Genomic DNA, 24,908 nt, shown 5'->3' with positions numbered 1-24,908 from the left:
CTTGCGGTGAAAAAGCCAGAAAGGTTGTGGAGATAGGTGCTTACTTGTTGATTGACTTTTCGGATGTCTACATTAGTTTTGTAAAAGCAAACAAAATTGTGTTTCATCATAATCGAAGCGCCGTTGTTTGAAGGTGCTCCGATTTATTAGACTTTGTTGAATTGCGCTACCGCAAAGCCTCTTTTCCTTGTCTAGCAATTCGTACCCGCTTTGTGTTAGTTACCCGTTGTAATCAGCGAATTTGATATAAACGTATTTTTGATCCACCCTGTATCCTTTTCTATATTTATTTAAAACCGATTCGGCATACTGTGCAGTTTAAATGAACCAGTCTGAGTCAAATTTGATCAAACGATACATTGTACATATATCGAAATATTTCTGTGTTAGCTGCTCGTCGTATTCACCAAATAAAATAAATTGTGCTTTTAGTACATTACATTGTATTATTTTATATATTTTATCTAAATATTTTTGTAACCCTCACTTTTGTCGGTCACTTCTTTTGATTAAAATCCAACTAAAGAACGCTCGTAAATGTATAAATGTATTACGTTTAACCATAGTTAAATTTTACTTTCCCATTTAACACATTCAATCACACATAAGTGCACGCACATACTGCTCTCAATACACACACCCTAAGTCCTACCCTCCACCTTTTATTTAGCCTAGAAATAATGGCATTTCTACTACAAATTACAACCAACTGCCATAAATTCATTATACAAATAAGTGTTATCATTTTGCATACAAATCATCTCATACTCTGTGTCTATCTATCATTCTCGTTCTATATTTCGCATTGGCGTGCAGGTGATACCGCATCACAACAATGCCAGCCACAGCACGGCGGCCAACAGCAACCGATTCATGCAACGTCGACACGGCGGCAGCCTCCGCTGTCCCACACACCCGCAAAGTGCCAGCGGCGAGAGCGCGCACCACTCAGTCGGCCGCTCAAGCTCGTTTCGCGTGCATCGACCGCGCAACCCAGCGGCCACATATAGTGGTGGCGGTGGCGTTGGCGGCGGCATAAGTAGTAGCAGCAGCATTATCACATTGAATAGCATCGGACAGAGTGGCGGTCATAGCATTGGCAGTGGACACAGCACTGGCAGTGGCAGCAGTGGTGGCGGCAGCAGTAGTGCCAATGGCAATGGCAATTTATTTTGCAAACACATCAAATACTGCTGCCTGCATCAGCAACATGCACAACTGCCCAACATAGCAGGCGCTACGCCGCCGCACCATCACCATCATACCCTTCAGCAGCAGCAACAGCAGGCACAGCCACAAAAACAGCAGCCAACACAACCGAAATCGCCGCATAAACACCGTTTGGCCCAGCAATCAGCACAAATGCAAACAAAATCCGCAGTAACTGTGCCGACGGCTGCAACAGCTGGTCACTACCTACAACAACACGTGCATCAGTATCAGCCTACAGGCGCGGCGTATGCGTCGGATTACAGCAATGAGATTAGCGGTAGTGTGCGCATGGGACCCGACGGCGAGGACAACAGCGGTGCTGATGGCAGCAAGGATCGTCAACAGCATTTGTATGCTGGGCAACATATGCATCAGCAACAGCAGCAGCAGCAGCATCACCATCAGCAACAACAACAGCGTGCGGCGGCGTTGCAAAAACGGCATTCGGTGATATTGGAAAGAGCATTCGATTTTGGTGAGTGCAAAACCATATTACCATATTTCAAAAGGACTCAGACTACAAGCACACACATTACTTTTTAATTTTAACTCACAGTTGGTACTTATTGCGGGCTTATAGAATGAGATAGAGCTTGAATGCACTCATTGACCTCACAAAGATATACTGCCTTTTCCACGGTATTAATATATGCAATAATCCCTTGGAACAACATATTAAGTTCTCACTTCATTTTGAGTCTTTCTCAAAGCGTTACATTTAAATCCGCCGTTTACTTGTCCGCCAAGACAAGATAAATACAACCGATGCTTTGAGCGCTGTCGTAAACTTTTTCGTTAGTAGTCTCCATTAAAGTTAAGAGTTTGTTACGTATAATGGATTATCCTAGGCCTTTAATAAAACCATTTTGAGTACAGTAATAAAAGGAGACTGCAAAAAAACGAAAGTTATTCGCATCACAAGAAATATAGCCCAAGATCAAGCTATTAGAGTTTCTCAGGCTGAATGTGACCTAAAGAGAACCAAATAGAATTATTTCTTACACTTTCTTATATGCTTAGTCGAGCTTGAACTTAAAATCTTGGTTCTATGGATCACATAAGATTTCTATAAGCCTTGAAGAGCTTTTAAGAGGAGCTTGTTCGTAGAAATTGTTTTAGGTATATTATATATATTTTCCCGTAGTTCCTAGGTGAAACATAGGGCATCAAACTTTGTTTACTTCGATTTCGGTAATCAGAGGGTTTAAGATGAGTAGGTGATTAGCCTTCTGCATCCGAGCCTAGTTCCGGGACTGCCGGTTTCGCCTCTAGGCAGGCAATGGCGCAGGAGTTTCCTCCTCGCAGGTGCTAAGGTTATACCGCCTTTACTCGGTCGTCAGAGCCTCGTTCGTAGTGAACAGGGGGTACCGTGCGAAGGTGAAGTTGACGTTTAGGAGGGATAGGCTATATATTCACATCATCAACCCCATTTGCCCATTTTAGCTGAATGGGCCCCCCAATAGTTTTACATTTTCTTTATTTCTCACGACTCTGTTGACAGTGATCTATTTTCATTATTGACAGGTCATGTGGGAAAATATATATTAAAAAAAAGTTTCTTTCAGATTTTCTTTTGAGTAGAACACTTTTGAAAAAGAATTAATCCTAAATTTTGGACTCTAACCTTGATCTCCTGTATTTTTTACAAGGAACGAAGCTCAAAATCAGCATGTAAGGAACGTCCTGAGGGTTTTCCTGTCTGATTCATTAAAAAAGTTCACCTGTTGGTATATATATAGTATTTAATGCATTGCGATGACCAATACTCGAAATTCTTAAAAAAAACTGATAATTTTATATGACGCTACTAAGAAACTGTTCGGAATTATATTCCACAATTCAGATCTGAAGTTTTTAATTAATTTTCTTAAATCAACGTTCGCAATATTTATCATAGAGCCAACAAAAGTGGGGTTTTGATCGGAGGCTGTCGTTCCATTTTCACTGGGAGTGGTTTCTACGTGGGGGGTTTCAAACCCAGCGCACAACGTCGGTAGGCGAGTAGTATAAAGCGTGTATATTTGTATAGCGAGCCGCCTGTGTCAAGACTGACGCCCGCTCTACGCCTCATCTCTGGTGAATAGATGCTGTAATTAGACTTCAGCGAACCCTTAAACTGAATACGTCGGAATGGCTCCACAAAAGCTTCCTCTCTTTTAGCCGTGACCACAGACTCCACACGGACTGGATACCGGATTTTACACAAAGATTACTGACGTTTCCAGGGTGCGCGGCGAGAACGCCTACAACTATAACTGCTTACCCAGAAGCATTACTATACCCCATTTCAGCCTTGAAATCCAACTCAGAGTCGATGGAACGATGAGCTGTACGAGATATACGACGACAGTGACATATGTAGTTCAGCGAATCAAGAGACAGCGGCTGCGCTGGGGAGGTCGTGTTGTCCGGATGGTAGAGAACACTCCAGCTTTGAAGGTTTTCGATTCAAAACCCGCCAGTAGAAGCAGAGGAAGAGGAAGACCTCCACTCCGTTGAAAAGACCAGTTGAAGAAAGACCTGACTGCACTTAGAATATGCGATTGGAGCCAAAAAGCGAAATGGAAGAACGACTGGCGCGCTGTTATTAACTCGACTATAATCGCGGAAGCGGTGTATACGCCAGTAAAGAAGAAGAAGAAAAAGCCTGCAAAGAAAACAAAACAAAATTGATTACAAAGTGAGTTCAACTGTAAGAGAAATACGTACAAAAGGACTGGTTTTGATAATAATAAAAGTGCAAACAAGTAACGATACTTGACCAAATAATAATAAATAGTAAAATGATATCGTTAAAACAAAATGGTCGACAGGAAATACCAACTTAGAACCTTTTTGATTTCATATGCATTTATAAAGCCATGCCTCATATATCATTTCATGTATGATTAAGTTTAGTAATTGTAACGGTGCTTTTGTTTTTCGATATTATATAGTAAGTGTATTCATTAATAATGGATAACATAACATATGAACAATACACGCATCATTATTACTATACATACATATACAGGGTGTCTCAACGATGACGCAAGATGTAAATTTTCGGGCATTTCAAGTAATCACTGCACAGTTGACCAAGTTAAAACACCATTCCGACCATATTTTGTATGAAATATACGAACTGCGACACCAAGCTTTCATTATTCTTTAAATATTGTTCAATAACACTGTGGAACATTTTTGTGATTATTGTCTGGGGGTTGAGAAATTCCAAGTCAGGGTGATGGTACTAGGTCAGTATAGTAAAACCCTCAAAGGGTTTGGCGTTCGTATGTGTCAGTTTTTTTATGACCTTTAAAATTTTTTCCTTATCTTGATGTTTTTTCGCTTAGTTCTAACATTTTGGCAAAAACGTAGTTTAACATAAAAAAAAACTACTAATTTCTCACCCCCCAGATTAGCTGTTGTACTGTGTAATGAAGGCACATTGTTCTATTTTCTATTCTATTCCATTTTTACTAAGCCTAAACTGTCAGCTGTCGATTTATTATTTTAGAGTTGTCATCACTTTACTATATAAATGGCGCCAAATTTAAATGTTGCTTTAATTTAATTTTTTATTTCCAATATTGCGTTAGTTTTGAGACACCCTTTATAACTGACTGGCCATTGAAAGCTATCCTATTCCTTTATTGAATGTTTTCACTATCGCATCTATCATTTCATTATTTTCATCAATCGTGTACCCCAACTCCTCATTTGCTGCCTAATTCACTTCCGCTTCCATTATATTTCCTCCCTTTTTATGTTCATCTTCGCAGTTATCTACAAATTCACAATAACCAAACAAATATCAATCAACAACACTTCCTACTTGCAAAAAGGCATCAACTGCTATGAATAGCCGAAACACCCTTTCAGCCATTAATGAAGCTACAAAATCACTGAGCCTACACGTCAAACGCCATTTTGTCCACTTAAGCTACCTATCTTTGTAATGGTAAAATATTGCGTTGGTCACACCACTCAAACCACAATTGATTTGCTGGTCGCTTCCTTTTGTCGGTCACTTTTGCACGCCTATCTTCTTCTTTATCTCTACTATTTTATCGTTCGTGTTTCCAGCGCTTACCCCTCCACTCTACTCGCCCTGATTGTTTTCAATATTATTTGCCTTTGCCCACGAAATGTGCTTCTGTGCCTGTGCCTTGCCGCGTTCGGGTTTTCTTCTATCAGATAATAAAAATTTTATGAGCACCAGCAAAAAGGACAAGGAATCGTAAATCCACTCAGCTTAAGTGCACACGCGAGCTTTATTCACTGAAAAAGTTGGCGGTGGCGTTTTTCGTTAAAATGAGATGAGTTAATGCAATTTTTTATGAGATAAAAGCAAGGTCATTAGTTGCATTAATTTAAATGTGCGGTTATGCCGGGTTTTCGGCGTGCAACTAGTTTGTAAAGATACGTACGTGTAGATAATATATATGGTGTATAATGATGTAGAGCAATGTGTTTATGGTGTGTTTAGGTGCGATAGATTTATTTAAGAACCCATGAACCGAGTAATGCTCACACACTCACACCTTAATGCTCTGTAAGCCAAATATAAAAATTAATTACTCAAAATGACTTGTGGGTCATCTAGCCTGAATGAGCTCAAAGGTAAAAACGAGATGGCCAGTAAGCCATATGAAAATGTGCGGCAAAATCCGTACATAAAAGCATTTGAGTTAGATGATGATGTTAATAGCTGATCAAAGTATATATCGTCGCTTAAAAGCTTACAGGAGAAGACAAAAGCGATATCAATTATGGACTATTGTTATTGAAAAAATGTTCGAATTTTGGTTATAAGTTAGTTACATCAGATAGCAGCAGTTTAAGCTTTGTACATATACTACTATGAGCAAAAATGCTAAGACTTTGTTTATAAATTTAAAATTTCTTATTTATTTTCCAAAATCTATGACGTCTCTCTGAAAGTAATCCCTCTTGGCCCCAATACCCTTATGTGAACGTTTTTTCCAACAGTTGTTAAAGTTAATTTTCGGAATAACCTTCAATGCATATGGCGATTTACGTTTAATGTCTTCAATTGACTAAAAGTAGTTTCTCCGGAGTGGTCGTTTGAGTTTGCTGAATATTCAGAAGTCACATGGATCTAAATTAGGCAAGTACGGTGGTTGCGGCACGAAATTGGTTAAAATGTTGGCGAAAAACTCACGAAGAATCAATGCAGTATGCGACGGGGCTTTATCGTGGTGCGAAAACCATGAGTTCTCGGCCCATAATTCCGGCCTCTTTTTACGAAAAGCTTCAAGCAAGGGACGTAGAACACTCTTACAGTATTCCTTGTTGATAGTTTGGCCGGTTGGAAGGTATCCGTGTGCACCACACGGCGATAAACGAAGCAAACTATCAACATAACTTTGATTTTTGACCTGCTTTGACGTGGTTTTTCGACTTCGGTTCACCTTTGCCACGATGCCGACGCTGTATTTCGGAAAATGTAGTAATTTCCAACCAATCATGCTTTCACTTTTCTTATGCCCAAATGATCTCTCAAAATGGGTTTTACTGATCCTTCCGATATTCCAACGATGTCAATAGGTTTCCCTGACTGTTAATCGTCGATTCTCATGCACCTATTTTTTTATTTTATTATGTTGATCATAAGTTTATGTCGATGAACGTTCTTGACGTGGTTCGACGTCAACGCCTTCTCGACCCTATTCCTCTGAAACGGCCGGAATTATGTGCGAACAACTCTCAGTACTTTCAACACGATAATGCACCATGTCATACTGCATTGAACTTTTTTGCCAAAAACTCGACGTACATATATCTTTCCACAACTACCGTATTCGCCTGATGTGTGCGACTTTTCGCTATTCAACAGACTCTAAAGGTTAATGAGGCGACTCCCTTCTGACCATACCAGAAAAAAACTATTCCGACTGAAAACCGTTGTCAAAAGTGCGTGTTACCGGCCGGGTATTACACTTAGGGGACGGAATTGATTTGGAAGCATAAATAAAAAATGTATCTTTTGTAAACATTTTCATCATTCTTTTTTATCAAAGTGTTTTTACCGCTTTAACCCATGAAACTACATACAAGTTTTTCGCGGATACTTCCCATAAAAGAACATATGTACATAATTGCAACCATTTTTCCTTCACAAAGCTCCAGTAACAATGAACTGATTTTGAACCGAATGGGAACGTACCGTGTATATATGTACATAACATAGCCATGCCCTAAAGATCAAATCCGAGTACAATTTCACCAAACGCGTTAAGAGAGAATTCTCATTCCTCAGAGTAGGCAAAGATTTCAGATATGCCGGCAAATTGAGATTCAAAATAAATCTGATAACTCAAACAAAAAATTAAAAAATAATTCTAGAAGAGACTACATGTCCCGATGGATTAAGAATCTGGTAGTACTAGGAATAAGTTTCTCATCCAGCCTTTGTTTTTCCGAAATTTTAAAAACATATACATACATGTGCCTGAATTTAAATACATATAATTTCACAAACAAACCGCTGATCTTCTTCATTTGGTCGAGTCATGGGTGAGGACAACATCCTTACCATATTCATTGCTCTCTCTTGAAACATTTCTCCCCGTGGATTTTTTCAATGCTTATTTGTATATATATATGTATAGTATATATTATTTGAACGAAAAGCGAGACTTACGAAGTTTTATTTTTTTTTCATCGATAAATGAATAGTCAAATACTTTTCAAACCCAGACAGTCCTTGTCAGATAATGTACCATAAATATGTAAATATATTTCATTAAATTTTGTTGTCTATGAAACTTAGCTATACTATACATCCTGATATTTAATGTGTGTTTTGATGTCCACTTAATTTCATTAACATATCACACAAATCGACCGATATGTGCGGAGTAAAATCGAAGTCGAAAGCCACTATGTTGAGTATACTAAGGCTAAGGGAAGATCTGGATTGATTGCATTTCTTCTTTATTGGCGTAGACATCGGTTAAGCGGTTATAGCCGAGTTTACAACAGCGCGCCAGTCATTCTTCACTGCTTCGTCCGGCAGGTACTTCGTCGAATACTTTCAAAGCTGGAGTGTTTTCGTCCATTCAGATGACATGACCTATCAGATGTTGTCATCGTTCATGCCTCAGCAGCATATAGCTCCATGGGTATGATAAATGACTTGTATGGACTTGATGTTCTTTGTTCGAGAGAGGACTTTAGCTTTGGCATTAAACAAAATTATGTTTGAGAAACTGTTTTTTAGTAATTTCAATAAAAAATCTTTCAGATTGGCCGATATTTTCGGTATAAAGTCAGCAAAAGGCGCTAAGATTTCCACATTCGATGTCTGCGGGTTTTGAAAAATATAGTTCGATTTTGACTTTGTTAAGATGGGAGGCATCACACTCTATTGTGTGTTCTACACTGACTAACATGTAGTTACTTATAGATCTTTTTAATTTTCTAATTAATGGTATTTTGTGGTTCAATATTTTTCATATGTGACACCAATCTCCGCAGGGTATCAAAGACCAACTTTCACCAGGTTTTCTCTAGCTTTATTAAAGTTATCGTTTACACAGGCAGACGTACGAACCGACTCATTCGAGGAAAAACAATATTGCCTTCCATATAAATTGATTAATTACAATAGTAAGCTCTTGATTTCGACTGATTCCGAAGAAAGCTTTGTCTATGCTCTCCACACCTGCATATACTGTTAAGACTCATTCATTGACTTAATTAGCTAACCATTTCATTATTCCTATGCATTCTTTCTCAATATTGTCAAAGCTTATTTACCGAATAGCTACTTCTCTGGAGACAAAATTTTTAGGCATCATTTAAAGACTATTTAATGAAATATTATTTATACATGTACCTACATATGTAATTACAAATTTCGAAAATTGGTTATGTAAAATTACCGAATTATCCTACTTCAGTCAAGCCAGACCACCGCTGAGAGAAATTAGCTCTAAAATTGGTTGTCCTTTCATTCTTCGCTATAAAATCAGAGCAATATTGTAAAATTAGTTAATAACCAAGCGCAGCTTAGACAAGCGTGTATGTAAGCACCACTTTCACACGAATAACCCTCAACTACGCACACACATACAACTGCATATAAATCTTCTAATTTTTGTGTATGGAGCAATTTTGCTGCTCCCCATCTGGTGCTTGGAGATGTCAGCCAAGCTTTCGAAGTTTAAATTAGCTACCATCTGCAAGTGAAATAAAGTGAAAACGCAATATGTCGATGTAAGTTGGCTTTATGCTTAAAGAGACGAGTATCAGCATTTGCCAACAAAACTAAAAAAAAAAAATTTGCAAAAAATCCGAGAGAAAATTAGAAAATTCCGAACAACAAAAGGTTGTTGCACAAGAAATGGATGAGTGGTGATACACACATATACGTGTCTATATGTTAGTTGGACAACTTGAAATGCTGCAAGCAGTGGAAATAGTCGTACAATAAGAGTGTGTGTTTCTGTCCATGTTGAGCTACTGCTAAGTTAGTGTAATTGAAATTGCTTCACCAAAGGCGATGCCATTCGACTAGCAAGGAGGGAAGTGGTGTCAATGTGGAAGAACAAATCGTTGTCGTGCAAAGTTATCAGTAATTTAATAAAATAATCACTGCAATCTTTGCAATAGAAACACTCAGTGATAACAATGAGAAGGAGAGAAGACAAAATACGTATACATACATACTATATAAAGGGATGATGAGAAAATATGTTATTTTATAAAATCGTATTTATAAATAGTGAAAGCAGTTTCGATCACAAGTAGTCAACAATTCTTATTTTAAATGTTAAATTATAACATAAATTTCTATGGGATTCATTTCTGAAAAAAGGCTTTCCATCAAAAGATTTTGGTTTAATTGTAGTTATAATAATTTAAAATGACGTCTCCTATAAAGAGTTCGTAGTCTTCCATGAAGTAAGCGCTTTGTTGACTTGAGGCTCATTCCTAATAGCTGTAGATACTCACAGAGAGCACAGAAAGTATTGATGCGCAAACTGATGGTGCAAAATCGTCATGTGACCTATCGTGAGATTGCGACAACTATGGGCATTAGTGGGACTAGCATACATTCAGTATTACAAGAAGATGTGACTGTAAAAAAATTTGTTTAGGTTGTTCTAGAGAAATGATAACAAAATAGGATAGCGTTGCTTCGTAACATCGTGACAGGGGACACATTGTTGATTTACATACGCGTATGAGCCCGAAAGTAAACAGCAGTCACCTGCATGGGTGTTTCACGATGAGCCGAATCCAATAAAAGTTGTTCGCGCAGGAAACACTTCCAAACAAATGGTTGCCTGCTTATTTGAAAATCCTGCATACGTCGCAACCATATCACTGGAACAACGCAGAACAGTATATTCTGAGTAGTATACAACCATTTGTTTGCCTGTAGTCTTTCACGAAATCAGGAAAACCAACCGCCGAAGACAGATCACTCTTCTCCACGGCAATGCTGGCTCTCACACATCGACTGAAACAACTGCATTTTTGAGCACTCAAAACAGCGATTTGATGAGTCGTCCTCCGTATAGACCTGACTTAGTACCAAATGACTTCCTTTTTATCCCGTTCGCAAAAAATAAGAGGTCAACGTATTTCGACACCTGAACAGGCAGTTGATGTGTTCAGAATTCAAGTTTTTGGAGGTACCTCAATCAGAGTGGCAAAAGTGCTTCGACAATTCATTCAAATGCATGCAAAAGTGTATAGAACTTAATGGAGAATATTTTGAAAAATAATAAAGCGATTTTCTATTATTAAAATTTGTTTTTGTTATCCCGAAATTTAAAAATATTTGACTAAATTAAAGAGGCTTTACGCTAATGTTCGGAAATTACATCTTTATGGTGTATCTATACGAGTATCAGCACGATTATAATGGGTTTTTCAATAAGAGCACTACAAAAGTTTTTTTTTACTAAAACAAGAATGATCGATGCCATTATGTATGGAAGTGGTTGCAGGAGTTCAGGCGCTGAACCCAATTTTCAACGGGTTTCAAGCATAAATCGGCCGATACTGCTGCAATATCACGTTCGATATTCGTACGAAGTTCATTAGTCGTTGCTGGCTTGTTGGCATAAACCATAGACTTGAGTTGCCTCACATATTGTCCAAGTCCACTACATCCAATTCGGACCAAAAATATTTGGTTATCACTGAGCGGTAGCGATTCCCATTCACATTAGCGTGCCGGTCTTGATCATCACGGAATAAGTACACCACACTGACGCCGCCGCACATAGGTTTCTGCTAGTGCATACTGCGGCTAAAAATATAAGGAGTTGTCGTAGGACAATGACATTTGGTACATCATTGTTTTGGATTCCAATCAAGAAAAAAATGAAAAAATCAAAATCACGCCCCCTATTTTACGCCCACCTCCCATATAAGGTGAAACTTAATTTTTGACCTACAGCAATGATTTTTGGTACATAGCATTTTTATGACATTATATATGTTGGTGTTAAATTTCAATAATATCCGCCCACTTTTACGCCCACCTCCCATACAACTAAATTCTCTTTTATCAAGTATCTTTTAGCAACTTTTTTACATCTTCGTGACATTCTAATTTTTTTAATTTTATTTTAGTACGAAAAATGTTTATGTACGGATCCGAAGACATTAATAAGTGATGCATCACATCTTCGTTAGTGGATATGCGTCCAATTATTCTGGAATGATACATACTATAGTTCCTGTAATCTGTTCATTCATTTCAAGATATCTTGTTCTCGTACGTCTTGCTCTTTGCCATCTCTCTTTAAATTTTGTCACAAATTTTTTTTTTTTTAATGTTTCAAATTTCGCAACATCCACTTGAGTCATGTTTCTATTATTAGTCGCAATATTTCAATAACTATGTCAATATCACTATTGGTTTCCATTAAAAGTTCACATATTCTTAAATAAGAAATTTTAAAACTTTCCATTGCAGCACTTGATATCACTTGACCTCTAATCACTTTCATACTTCGCAAATTAATGTAATTTGACAAATATTGTTGTTCAACAATATTCAATATTACAGTAAAAATATCAACAAAATGTTAAGAAATCAGTGCCAAAAACAATTGCATTCAAAGGCAAACGTTTATAAAGTACGCTATATATTGCATACTCTTGGGCGGTAACTTGCCATTTTAGAGTATCTCATTGTTTTTTCCAAGGGGGGCAATTTGGGGCAGCTGAATTTTTTTTTATCGTTTAGCTGAGACTTCAGGCTTTAATTCGGTATATGTATGTCGACAGCGGTAGACAGCGCTAAAAAGATGCACCACTTTGAATTTGAAGAACATTGACGTCCAAATTATGTTGTTCCACAAAATTTTTTATGCATTATTTTTTTCAATGGATTTTGATGCAAATTTTTTCATTAATACATATTATAAATGAAAAATAATAATAAAGTTGAATTTCAATAGTTTTTTTATTGTATCAATGATTTGACTTTTGAGTACATTTTTTGCTAATTTTGATGTTCTCCACATTCACCAACTTTGGGCAGTTCTGGACAAAAAACTAATGCAGATAGAATCCTAATACTGTGGGAAAATAATGTATAGATAGTTGGTAGCAAACTGTGAAATTTTCATTTAAATAAGACAACATGCCAAGTCCTAATTTTTCGGGGATGCAATGGTGACTCATGGAGTATGTGTGGATTGTTCCCTGACCAATAACGCATATTTTTTTTGATGAAAATCCGGATCATTTTCAAATTGTTCACGAACATACATTCTGGTGGTGAAGCAGCTTCAGTTCTTACGTCAATTTAATTTTGTAAGGATGTAGGCCAAGCTATTTTCGCAAAATTCGGCACAACGACGTTATAAAGATGTCCAACGCTTGAGAACGACGTGTGAGAGACTGATTTGGGTCTTCCTCAACTGATGCGCTTGCAGCAGCAATATTCTCGACACTATGAGCACGTCTTTGTCTCACTGGCACGGAAACATTTTAATTTTCATTCAAACTTTTCCACTAAATTTACTTTGAGTAATGTTCTGCCAGTTTTGGAAATTAATTACATTGAATATTTGAAGAAAAATACTTACGCCCATCTTGACAATTTATCAAGAAAAGGCCTTTTTATTTATGACACATCACAGAAATATATTGATAAACTAGCAAGATTTTGTATATCAAGTCATTGTGAACTCTAACTTCTTAATATACCAAAAGAAAAAATTATGAAGAAAAAACGGTTCCCAAATACCTCATAGTTCTGGAGTTACAATATTTTATTCTGTCGCATAGTGAGTCCCTCCTCTTACAGCATGACAATATGCGTTAGATCACAGAGTAATAGTGACTTAAATTACATTCGGGATATTTTTCCCTTATCGAACACGAACTGCAAATACATATAGAATATTTTGCACTAAGCGTTTATTTTTACTTGCTAGAACGTCTTGCTCGAATAAATCACTTTACCAAGCAAATTACCACTTAGAAGCAAAACAACAAAAACCAACTGAACACAAATGCTTTACAAATCTGCCACAATTACAATTGACAACTTAATCAATATACCGTTTTGTACAACATCTTTCAGATGCTAGCTGTGAGGAAAGTGATACCATAAGCAGCACATCCTCAACACCCACACCGGCTGAATTGCCTATGTTGCCGCCGCCGCCACCGCCAAGCACCACGGCCACTGTGCTAAAGCCAATCCTAAAGAAACCATCAACAGCTGCGCCACAATATCAACAAATGCACACACAACAGCAACAGCAGCAACAACAGCAACATCTGCAGCATCATCCAAGCCAGCATCAACAGCAAATGCAACTAAATACATTAAAGTCCACAGGGCCAGTACCGGCGAACAGCGCCACCGCCCAAACAAACGTCTGTTGCAAAGACCAAATGCTGCCACATCGCGCGCTCCCGCAGCCACCGAAAGGACGAGGCTTCGGCGCATACCACACCAAAGAGGCCGTACTACAGCGTGTGCAACAACAGAGCGGCCTACTTTCCGGCAGTCGCACAAATCTCAACACGCTAAGTGGCATGTTAGGATCAGCGATAAATCTCGCCGGCATCGGAGGCGGCCTCTGTGCGAACGCTAACTCGAGCATTAGCAATAATGCGGCGACGGCGGCTGGTGCGCCCATCGAGATGGCGTGCGGAGGTGTTGTGGGCGATTGTGTTGGCAACAATATGGGCGGTGAGTTGCGCTACAGCAACAGTAATTACAACTTTGATGCGACGACAGTCAAGCCAGCAGGCCCGGCTGACGTGGGCGCCGAGCTTCAAATGACATTGGTGGGGGGTACGCCAGCTTGTTGTGCGGCGGCCAATACGGCGGCGCCGCCCACCACCATCGCCAACACCAACACGGGCAACACTGCCGCTAATGTAACCAATAACTTGTTGTACATGGACCTGCATACGGCACATCCGGCACACCCGAAAAGTTCGACGTCAGTAAATAAATTCAGCGATCTATTAAATGCTGCCAGCGCCAGTTTTGTCAACGCCGTCGCAGCGCCGGCTATTAGCGCAAACGCCAACAACAGCAACAGCAATCATAACGGTGCCATAGCTGCTGCGGTCGCATTGGGCAACACTGGACGCAGTAGTGCCAGCGTAAGTACAAACACACGAGCATACACATACATACATATATTTAAATGTGGGGTATTTAAGCGGTCGGGAGTGCGTTCAAAAAGCGTGTTAATAACGCCGGTTGACTGTGGGATTTATTGGATTTCTAGAGCATCACAAATGTGTATGGTGCTCGGCACTATGCGCCCGCATTCATAGCATTCAGGCAAACGAGTATTTAAAACAGGATATCATTTACATGGACTCTTTCAATTAATTGCATGCGAACGAGGTCAGCGTTGAATTGAATTTGCGCTGAGCTCCGCTCGGTTGAGCTGCATTGTGCGGCGGGCGTGAATAAGTCAATGCGAGAGCAAAGAGTTGCCATTACATAAAATAGCAGTTGAAAAGCGTATTTATATTTGAAATTTCGTTTCACCAATTAATTGGGTCAAATTACAAGTTTACACCAAATGAGTTGAATTATGATGGATTTCTGTGTTATGGAAATATGAATGCTTTCAAAATGCGGAGAAAGAGGCTTAAAGTATCTGATAGCAAACACTGTGCCCAAAAATAAGGTGACATTGTATTTATTTTGAAAATTCTTTATTTATTCTATTTCATCCCCTTCAAAGTAATCCCCTCCCGATGCAACGCACTTATGCCAACGGATTTTCCAATCCTCGAAACACTGGTTGTAGTCACTTTACGGGATGGCCTTCAGTTTCGTCTTCGCTGCGGCTTGAATCTCCTCTATCGTATAAAAACGGTGTCCCCGGAGCGGTCTTTTGAGCTTGGTGAACAACCAGAAGTAGCACGGCGCCAGATCAGGTGAATACGGTGGTTGCGGAACAATATGGGTTGAGTTTTTGGCGAAATGATCACGAATTACGAGGGCAGTATGGGATGGTGCACTATCGTGGTGTAAAAACCAAGAATTGTCTTTCCACAATTCCGGCCATTCTAGGCGGATAGCGTTACGCAAACGACGCATAACCTTCAAATAATATTCCTTGTCGATTGTTTGACCGGTTGGAAGGAATTCATAATGCACAACACCACGATAATCGAAGAAAACAGTCGACATGACCTTAATTTTTGAGCAACTTGGCGCGATTTTTCTGGTCTCTGCTCTCTTTTGGCACGATATTCGCTCGATTGATCGGTTGTTTCGGGGTCGTAAGCATAGATCCAAGTCTCATCGCCAGTTATAATACGTTTCATGACACCCTAGTAGTCGGCAAGCATCGTTTCACACACTTCAACGCGACGCCTTTTTGCCAAAAAATTCAATGTCAATGTCTTTTTGCCAAAATTCATCATTCAAAATGGTATTGGCTGAGCCTTTCGATATGCCAACTTCATCAGCAAGATCTCTAATTGTTAATCGACGGTTTTTCAACACCAAATCTTCGATTTGTTGAACGGAAGCTTAGTCGGTTGAGGTTGATGGTCGCCCTGGACGCTCTTCGTCTTCGACACGTTCACGGCCGGCTTGGAACTCACTATACCACTTGTAAACATTTTTTTAGACATAGCCTCATCACCAAATGCTTTCTGCACCATCCTCAACGTATTCGCAGCTGAAAATTGATTCCGTAAACAAAATTTAATGCAAATTCTTTGCTCAACAAATTTCGACATCGCAAATAACGAAAAACTCACTTTAAGCACTTTAAATTCAAATGTCACCTTATTTTTTGGGCGCAGTAGTATGTAAAATACTTGTAATTAATTATTTATTTAACAATTCGAAGCTTGGAACATATTTTGTAGTTTGAGTGTCGAATGAAAAAAACTTATAACTGTAATATATTACCAAGATCAAACATTCATATTTCCCGATTAAACAAATTTCGTATAAAATAGGCAAATCAAGCATTCGTTCACATTTAAATCGGAAGCTGTGTAGAGTAGTCACTGAGAGATCACAATATAACAGAAAAGGCAAGACAAAAACGGTATAGAAATTTGTCACCAAATGTTCAATTAGATAGAATGTTAATTGAGTGCATTGTTTTAGAAAATAGGTTCAATGAAGTATGATTCACGAGCTGACCAAATTTGATCTTCAAGCTATCCAAATATAGAACGTGTAAAACCCTTTTTTTCTAAACTTTTGAAATTTGAAAGCATTCTAACGTAGACCAAGAAGGTATACACTCTGTCAGCTGTGAATAGAGATTATGATTCTGATAGTAAACTACAACAACCCAGAAAAAGGTTCAATAAGTTACTTGTCTTGAAACATTAAAATATGTTGAATGATAATGGTTGACCAAGCAAACTGAGATCCGACCTTGCTAGTTTACTGACTGGAGAAGAACTGACAGCTTTTATGAAAAGATTTATTTGATCAGAAACCCACTAGGGGATTTAATATCGTATATCATGGGACTAGTAATTTTCATAACCATAAATCTTCCGCAGAACCTTTCTCTCGGAAAAACGTAACGTCGACTCATAAGATGTTCTCATCATCCATGGTCTCTATTCGTCGAGAGAAACTTTAATTCTGAATTGTCTACTCAGTCCGAAGCAGCAAGACTCATTCTGCGTTGGATTTCGAGTCTAACGTTGTGATTGGTGTTAATGCTTGTTCCACAAAGACGCAATGACCCTGACGGAGCTTTCATTATTGTTCAACGTCAGTTTGCACAACCGTTTTAGTTTTTCGGGGGTAACAGCGGCATAACAGCTCCTTTTCGTGCTTTCAAAATCAACTTTCAAGTCGACGAAGAGGTGGTGTGTGTCGATCCTCTTCTCGCGGGTCTTTCCAAGATTTGGCGCATGTTGAATATCTGGTCAGTTATTGATTTTTCAGGCCTAAAGCTGAACGACAAAATCCAATCAGTTTCTTGACGATGGACTTTAATCTTTCACATAATACGCTCGATAAAACCTTATATGCGATGTTAAGAAGGCTTATCCCACGGTAGGTGGCGCAGATTGTGGGGTCTCCCAGTTTTTGGGTTGGGCAGAGCAAACAAAGAAGCTGATGCTGATTCTGTTGGTCGCCGCATCTTTTCGTAGAACTTTCGAGCATTACCTCTGTCAGCCACCTTGTCAAGCTCTTCTTCATACCCACGCATTTCGACCTCTCTCTTTTTAGGTCTGCAAATGCGTCTCGCTTCTCTCTTCAACTTTCGCTATTTATCCCACACATGTTGTGGTCGATTTTAACGTTGCGAGGTAGGCAGTTTGTTTTCTCTCATCAGAGGCTGCTTTGTCCTATTCTTTGTGGTGTTGTTTTTTTTACTTATCGGTTCCCAAACCCAGCGCATAACCCTGAGAAGAATCGTTTCGCCTTCAAACGGATGTTTTTTGGCAACGCAGAAGATACTTGGTCTAAGACCTGAAGTCGTGAGTTGCTTGAGCCAATGGCGCTCAGAGAGTTCTCCTCACTTGCGTGAACTTCTACAAATGGCTTCAAACTGTTTTTTTTTTCTGAAATTCACAAGTGGATATAACCCTTAAAAATAAATAATATTCAAAAATATTAAAATCTTTCAACTTTTCCAGACTAAACGGGTGCAAAAATCACCATTACTCACCAGACGCCGTTCTTCATCAATCGTTACAAATCTATTGGCTTCCGATGTTAGTTATAATCGCGGTGAGGGTACAACTCTAGCAGACATTACAAATTTGAGAAATCATCATGCAACAACAACGGATGGCAGCACAATAAATTTAACGCACAGCGGAACACGGTAAGTAATGTGAAAAATATAAATATGTATTATACGTAACAATTACGGGAAAAAATATAATTGTAATGAAAGTGAATAGATTCTATAAAGCTAATGCAAAAGGGATACCTGAAAATCGATTGAAGTAAAATCTCGGTTTGATAAGCCTATGCTAGTTAATTAATTTTGAACTCCAGAGATGGTTTTATTCCCTTTGCTTACTGCTACATTGCTGAACCTCAATTGGATTCAATTTAAATAAATAAACAATTATTCAAATATGATAACTGAATAAACTGCTCCCTCTCTTTCGAAACAGTTCCGGTGAAAAACGGTACAATAATCGTTCAAGCTCTTGATTTTTAGTCAAAATATAGCTTCAAAATAAAATGTTTCATTTTTTCAATTCGGTTACCTTACTTTCGTTTTGGAATAAGTAATCCTGATATCGTAATATTAGAAGGATTATCTTTGCCGATAATTGTGTTCTCGTATAGATTTACAGCCCCTTTCGGAAAATAGTAAAAAAGTAAAATGAAACCCATTGCAAAAGGAAGAAAAAAAACATAAATTCAAAGAAAAATAGGATCTCAGGTCGGGTAGAGAAGGGTAAGGTGTTTGTTTTAATTTTTAAGTGTTAAAAACATTTTTCTCGATTTCCGACAAAACTGCGAGTCCTATGTGAAAAAGCTAAATGACAAAGTTGCAGATAATAAAAATAATATTCGGTTAATCTTTAGTGTAGATACTGGGTAATTAACGGAATTCATTAAATTTACGTTACATACTAACAACACGATTGATGAGTTCAGAATAGTTGAGTACATTTACAAGGTGCGTTCCAAAGTAAACAGGACTTAAAAAAAAACAGAACAGATGGTTTTTTGGCGAAATCGATTTATTTTATTCAAAATAGTCTCCTTCATTCTTTAATACTGGTTTTTGCACGGTCCGTTAAGCATGCCGAACGAGTGTTTTAGCTCGTTGACCCGTATGGCCGCCATTATGCCGGTGCAAGCCTTTGCATGGCCTCTACGTCTGCATAACGCTTTCCTTTCATAGGCAAATGCTTTTTCCGAAAAAGAAGAAGTCACACGGTGCCATATCAAGTGAATACGGGGAGTGATTAATGGTTAAAATGTGATTTTTGTACAATAATCGGTCACAAGTGTCGATCGCATTATCGTGCAACAAACGCCAACTTTCATCTTCGCGATATTCGGGCCGAACACGTCGAATACGGCGCATCAAACACTTCAAAACTCCAAGGTAGAATACCGCATTAACGTTTGGCCGGGTGGAACAAATTCTTTGTGGACAATACCCTTGGAATCATAAAAACAAATCAGCATTGACTTCTCCATGCGCGATTTTTTGGGTTTCGGCTCGTGGAAACACCATGTTTCGTCACCAGTCACAATATTCTAAAGAAAGTTTTTGTCTTTTTTGACCTCTTTAATGATGTCCTTCGAATGTTGTATTCTGAGCAATTTTTGGTCGTCAGTCAATTTGTGCGGAACAAACCGTGCACTCACCTCTCGTAAGCCCAAACTTTCGGTTGAAATGCGATAAATCGATATTTTGGAGATATCCATTTCCATTTCCATGAATTTTAATGATGATTTCGGTTGATTTTTGATGGAATTTCCGGTGATCACGGATTTTGATTGGCCCGTGCACTCTGCTACGGGATAGGCAATCATCGCCATAAACTTGTTTCATCAATTGAAACGGTTCGGTAAAAGTTTTACCAATTTTAAAACAAAATTTAATGTTGGCTCTTTGTTGGAAGCTCACGAAGTAAGTAAGAGCAAATATCAATAAAATAAATGCAATAAATACAATAAATATCAATATATTGGTCTCTAGTAACTAGTCGGCAATGTCATTAAATGCAACTTATTGCACTACCGTGAGTTCAAACACATTCATTCGTTTCCGCTATCCTCTTAAATTGCAAATATAATCTCAGTCATACATAATCTCACTTTACTCTTTAAACTCATAAAAGCAATGAATTAGAGTTTTAATTCCATTAGTCCAGCACAGGTGAAGAGAGCAAGTTAAAAGCAGATGCAGTAGCAAAATAGTAGCGAAATAATGAAGCAAACAGGAACATAGGAAAAACGCCCAAAGGCTTAGCATTCACATCGTGATAACTTGCTACAAAGAAAACTTGTCTGCTGCAAGAAAGAAGCTCTTGCAGCACAAGGACTAAAATTAAAGAGTAGACAAATTTACAAAACTACCGAGAAATAAATATTTAATTAGCTTTCAGCAAATGAAATGAGGTATCAGAGAGGATTTGTTCTATAATTTCAAAAACATGATTTTAATTACAAATTTGCTCTACATAAAGGGTACGGATTTCTTTTGACGGAACTACATATTACGAAAGGAAAGAGCTATGGTGATCATATACCCTACAGATACAAAAGATTATTTATAAACACTTTGATTCCAATCGTTCAGTTTATGTAGCAGCTAAGATAAAATAAATAGACGAGCATTGCCCCGCGACCTTGGGTCTATTGGGCCCTCTCCTAAATCACAAGGACTCACCTAGTCCCAGCATATTGATAAAGTCCCATACGCTGTTAGGTACTAGTGAGGCGATGTGATCTCTATTGGGAAACATGGATCCCAGGGCTGTTGCGTCTGCAGACTGCTATGCTCTCAGTCAGTTAGTGTTCTGGAACTTTAGGCTATTTGTTGTACAACCGACAATATGTGCAAGAAACTAGACCCATGTTATAATATATAGTATAAGTACTTTTTCAGCTTGCCGGGGTCAGTGTAGAATGCGACAAGTTTGTCCCTAGGCAGATTGTTGCCAATAGCTCTCTCTGCCTCTTTCTTTCATGCCGAGCAGCTCTTTTATGCCCACCGCTATGAAGGGTACAGGTCCTATCATGTTAGTGGATGCTGCGGAGCGGGCAAGGTCATCAACGAGTTCATTCCCGCCTATACCTTTGTGACCGTGCACCCAGATAAGGTGCACTTGGTTAAGTGTTTAGTGCGTGGTTCTGCGACTCCTGCACCAATGGTAATGTAACTTGTAGGAAATTTTATTTGCTATAAAAAAGGTCCAAGGTCAAAATCGATGTCATTTATACTTCTCGAGATATTCGGCTTTTTCAGTAAGGCTTTGTAGAATTTTCATAGATGGTCTGGGTGGATAAATCTGTGAAAATTCCATACAGCCTTACTTAAAAAGCCCAATATCTCGAGAAGTATTAATGACATCGATTTTGACCTTGGACCTTTTTTATAGCAAAACAATTTTCCTACAAGTTTGTCATGTATATTTTTTCTATACCTCTTGTCTTTTACGAAATATATAAAAAAAAATGGGAATTTCGTGGAAAAATCAGGATTAGAGCCCCGTACTACCTCGCCGGTGTGAGTTTCGACTTTGTCACAATGAGCACTTTTGTAGAGTGTTCAATTCTGAGGAATATTTGCCTAAAGTCAAAGCGGTGCCATAAACTGCCTCTGAGCTATAGAAAATTAATGTCAGAGCGATATCTCAAAATGTGAGGAACTAATTCACGTATATGCAGATGGACATGGTCAAATCAACTCAATTCGTCAGAGTGATAATTTATATATATGTATGTTTACTTCATAGGATTTCCTACGTTTTCTTCCTTCTGGGTGCTACAAACTTAGTGGCAAACTTACATATATACCCTAAGCAGGGTATAATTAGTTACAACTTTCTAGATCTCCAATAAATCTCATTACATAATATAAGTGGATATCGTATGAAATTTTCAACTCAAAATGTTAGTAAAGGAAATTTTTTATACAAAAATCTTCAGAGTTACACCACATTAAATGCGTCAAAATTGTTTAGTGAGAACTTCAAATCGTTAAAGGCACTTTGCACCACAAACCATAATTGGTAGTTACATTTCATGTGGCCACAAAAGCCTAGGAGCTGATTCCCCAACTGCACCGTAAAGCGAATGTGCTAAAACTTTGCTGAGTACACTCGTGCGTTGCAAACTGTGCACGCATGCAATAAACCATTAAAGACACGCTGAAGCAAAATGCCGCAACAATGTCCACTTCGTGGGCGCAAAAGTGCTTCCGCTCCTCACTAAGCGCACCTGCAGAAGCCGCTCTCGCCAACAATTTAGTAATGCAATTTTTGCGGAATGCTTTTTGAAGTATGCTTTACCGTTAAGACTGCATACAGTTTTATATATGTACATATGCTCTTATGCACTTATCATTGCTAGCGTGCATGTATGCTCAAGCTTTGAAATGTATCACACATTTTTCGCTATGCATTACTCATACGCCCAGGTGGGCGCGCACTTAAGTACCGAGCCGAGCTTATTGATATTGCGTGCTACGACCAGCAATATTGTTGCCATATTTATTAGATGACATGCACAACCTTTTCTAGCATAATAACCACTGGGCAAAGCACACATACACGCCCACGTCCACTATCCCACACATACGCGCGCACATAGTTGCACGCAGAGGCGAGTACGCAAGCACAAATATGGATAAAATGAGTTTATGTGGTGTGTACATACCGCAGTAAAGCACGTGTCCATGCGGCGATTCACGAAACAGCCGTTTAAAAAAAGGATTTCGGCTTGAGGTGGAAATAAAGTAAAGCCATTGACGGCGAATGCCTACAGGAGAACGGATATGAAAGAGCAATCAAAAGGGCAACCGTGCCGTGACTGCCAAAGTAAAGACTGACGAGAGCGGCATTGTGGATATTAGGATACTGAAAAAGAATGGCCTTAATGCACTCAAAGCTTGCAGTATGTCAAATGTGATTGTGTGACGAATAAAGGATATAGAAGTAGCAGGCTTTTCTTTAAGGACATTTCAAATATATTACAGTAATATTTAAAAGCTCTCCCAGTTCCAGCTTGATAACAAGTAAAATGTTCATAGTTTTAAAACACTTTTAACCATAAAATAAAGACACACATATGTTTAAAAATATCACTTTGTGTCGAATCAAATTCATTTCAACAGAATAGAAAATTGTGAAAAAATCCATTTTCTTTTTTACCTTAAATTATTAAATTGAAAATAATCATAATAACTACCCACCCGAAATAGTACTCGTAATTATTAAAGAGAGTACATCGAGAGTATCTCAAATTTAAATATCAAGGGTAATGTTTGAAAATTCTACGAAAAATTGCAACGACTAACAGAAGGTTTCAAGACCAGAGCATACTCTTCTAGAACCAACCGAAGTGATCTAGTAACTGATGCCCAGAACATACTGAACACTAGGAAACACTTCTGCAGACTGCTGAATGTCAGTAAAAGCATAACACCAGGAGATAGTGAACCTGATTCCCAAATCGATGACGATGGAGTGAACGTTCCATTGCCCAACCATAAAGAAGTTCGAAAAGCAATTACCCGTCTGAAGAAAAACAAGGCCGAGCTATTCAAATTCGGCGGCGAAGAACTGATAAGGAGAATGCATCAGCTTCTTTGTAGAATATAGTCGAACGAAAGCATTCCCAACGATTGGAATTTAAGTGTGCTCTGTCCAATCCACAGAAAGAAAGATCCTACAATCTGCGCCGACTACCGTGGGACAAGTCTTCCCAACATCGTATGTAAGGTTCTATAGAGCGTATTGTGTGTATCCGTTAAAATATAATCGTCACACACCACCTCTTCGTCGACTTTAAGGCTGCTTTTGACAGCACGAAAAGGAGCTGCCTTTACGCCGCTATGTCTGATTTTGGTATTCCCGCAAAAGTAGTACGGTTGTGTAAACTGACGTTGAGCAATACCAAAAGCTCCGTCAGGATCAGGAAGAACCACTTCGAGCCGTTCGATATCAAATGAGGTTTCAGACAAGGCGACCCCCTTTCGTGCGAGATCTTCAATCTACTGCTGGAGAAAATATTTCGAGCTGCAGAACTTAATCGAGCAGGTACAATCTTTTATAAGAGTGTACAGCTGCTGGCGTAAGCCGAAAATATTTATACCATTGACCTCAACATCCCTGCCGTTAGTTCTACTTTCCCCTACTGGATAAGGAAGAGAAGTAAGTGGTTAAACGAGGGCGAGCCGAAATATTTCAAGTCATCAAATGAACAATCGTCGGACTTGCGACTTGGCTCCCACGTCACTGTGCACAATCATAACTTCGAAGACGTAGCTAATTTCGTCTATCTTGGAACCAGATTAAACTTCAAAAGGTGCTACTTTGGCATTAATAAATAAAGTCCTCTCTCGACGAACAACGACCAAATTCTATAAGTCACATATCATTCCCGTCTTGCTCTCCTCCTCTGCACCATAGAGGCATGGCCGATGACAACGTCTGATTTGTCGGCGTTCCAAGTTTTCGAGAAAAAGGTTCTGCGGAAGATTTATTTAATCCTTTGCGCGTTGGCCACGGCGAATATCGCGTTCGACGCAATGAGATATACG

The 24,908-nt window shown here is 38.8% G+C and overlaps 1 protein-coding gene across 3 annotated transcripts in view; it reads left to right on the top strand.

Annotated features, from left to right (window-relative positions):
- The window catches only part of LOC120775261, a 53,508-nt gene that overhangs the window by 2,989 nt on the left and 25,611 nt on the right, over nt 1-24,908 (top strand). For all 3 annotated transcript variants that reach the window (XM_040105345.1, XM_040105343.1, XM_040105342.1), the window contains exons 2-4: nt 817-1,687; nt 13,778-14,817; nt 18,301-18,491. In XM_040105345.1, the coding sequence (XP_039961279.1) occupies nt 817-1,687; nt 13,778-14,817; nt 18,301-18,491 (2,102 nt within the window). The remainder of the gene's footprint in view (nt 1-816; nt 1,688-13,777; nt 14,818-18,300; nt 18,492-24,908) is intronic.

The sequence above is a fragment of the Bactrocera tryoni genome, chromosome 4 (assembly GCF_016617805.1).
Source record: "Bactrocera tryoni isolate S06 chromosome 4, CSIRO_BtryS06_freeze2, whole genome shotgun sequence".
Classification (NCBI taxonomy): Eukaryota; Metazoa; Arthropoda; class Insecta; order Diptera; family Tephritidae; genus Bactrocera; species Bactrocera tryoni.
This window is presented reverse-complemented; position numbering and strand designations above follow the sequence as displayed.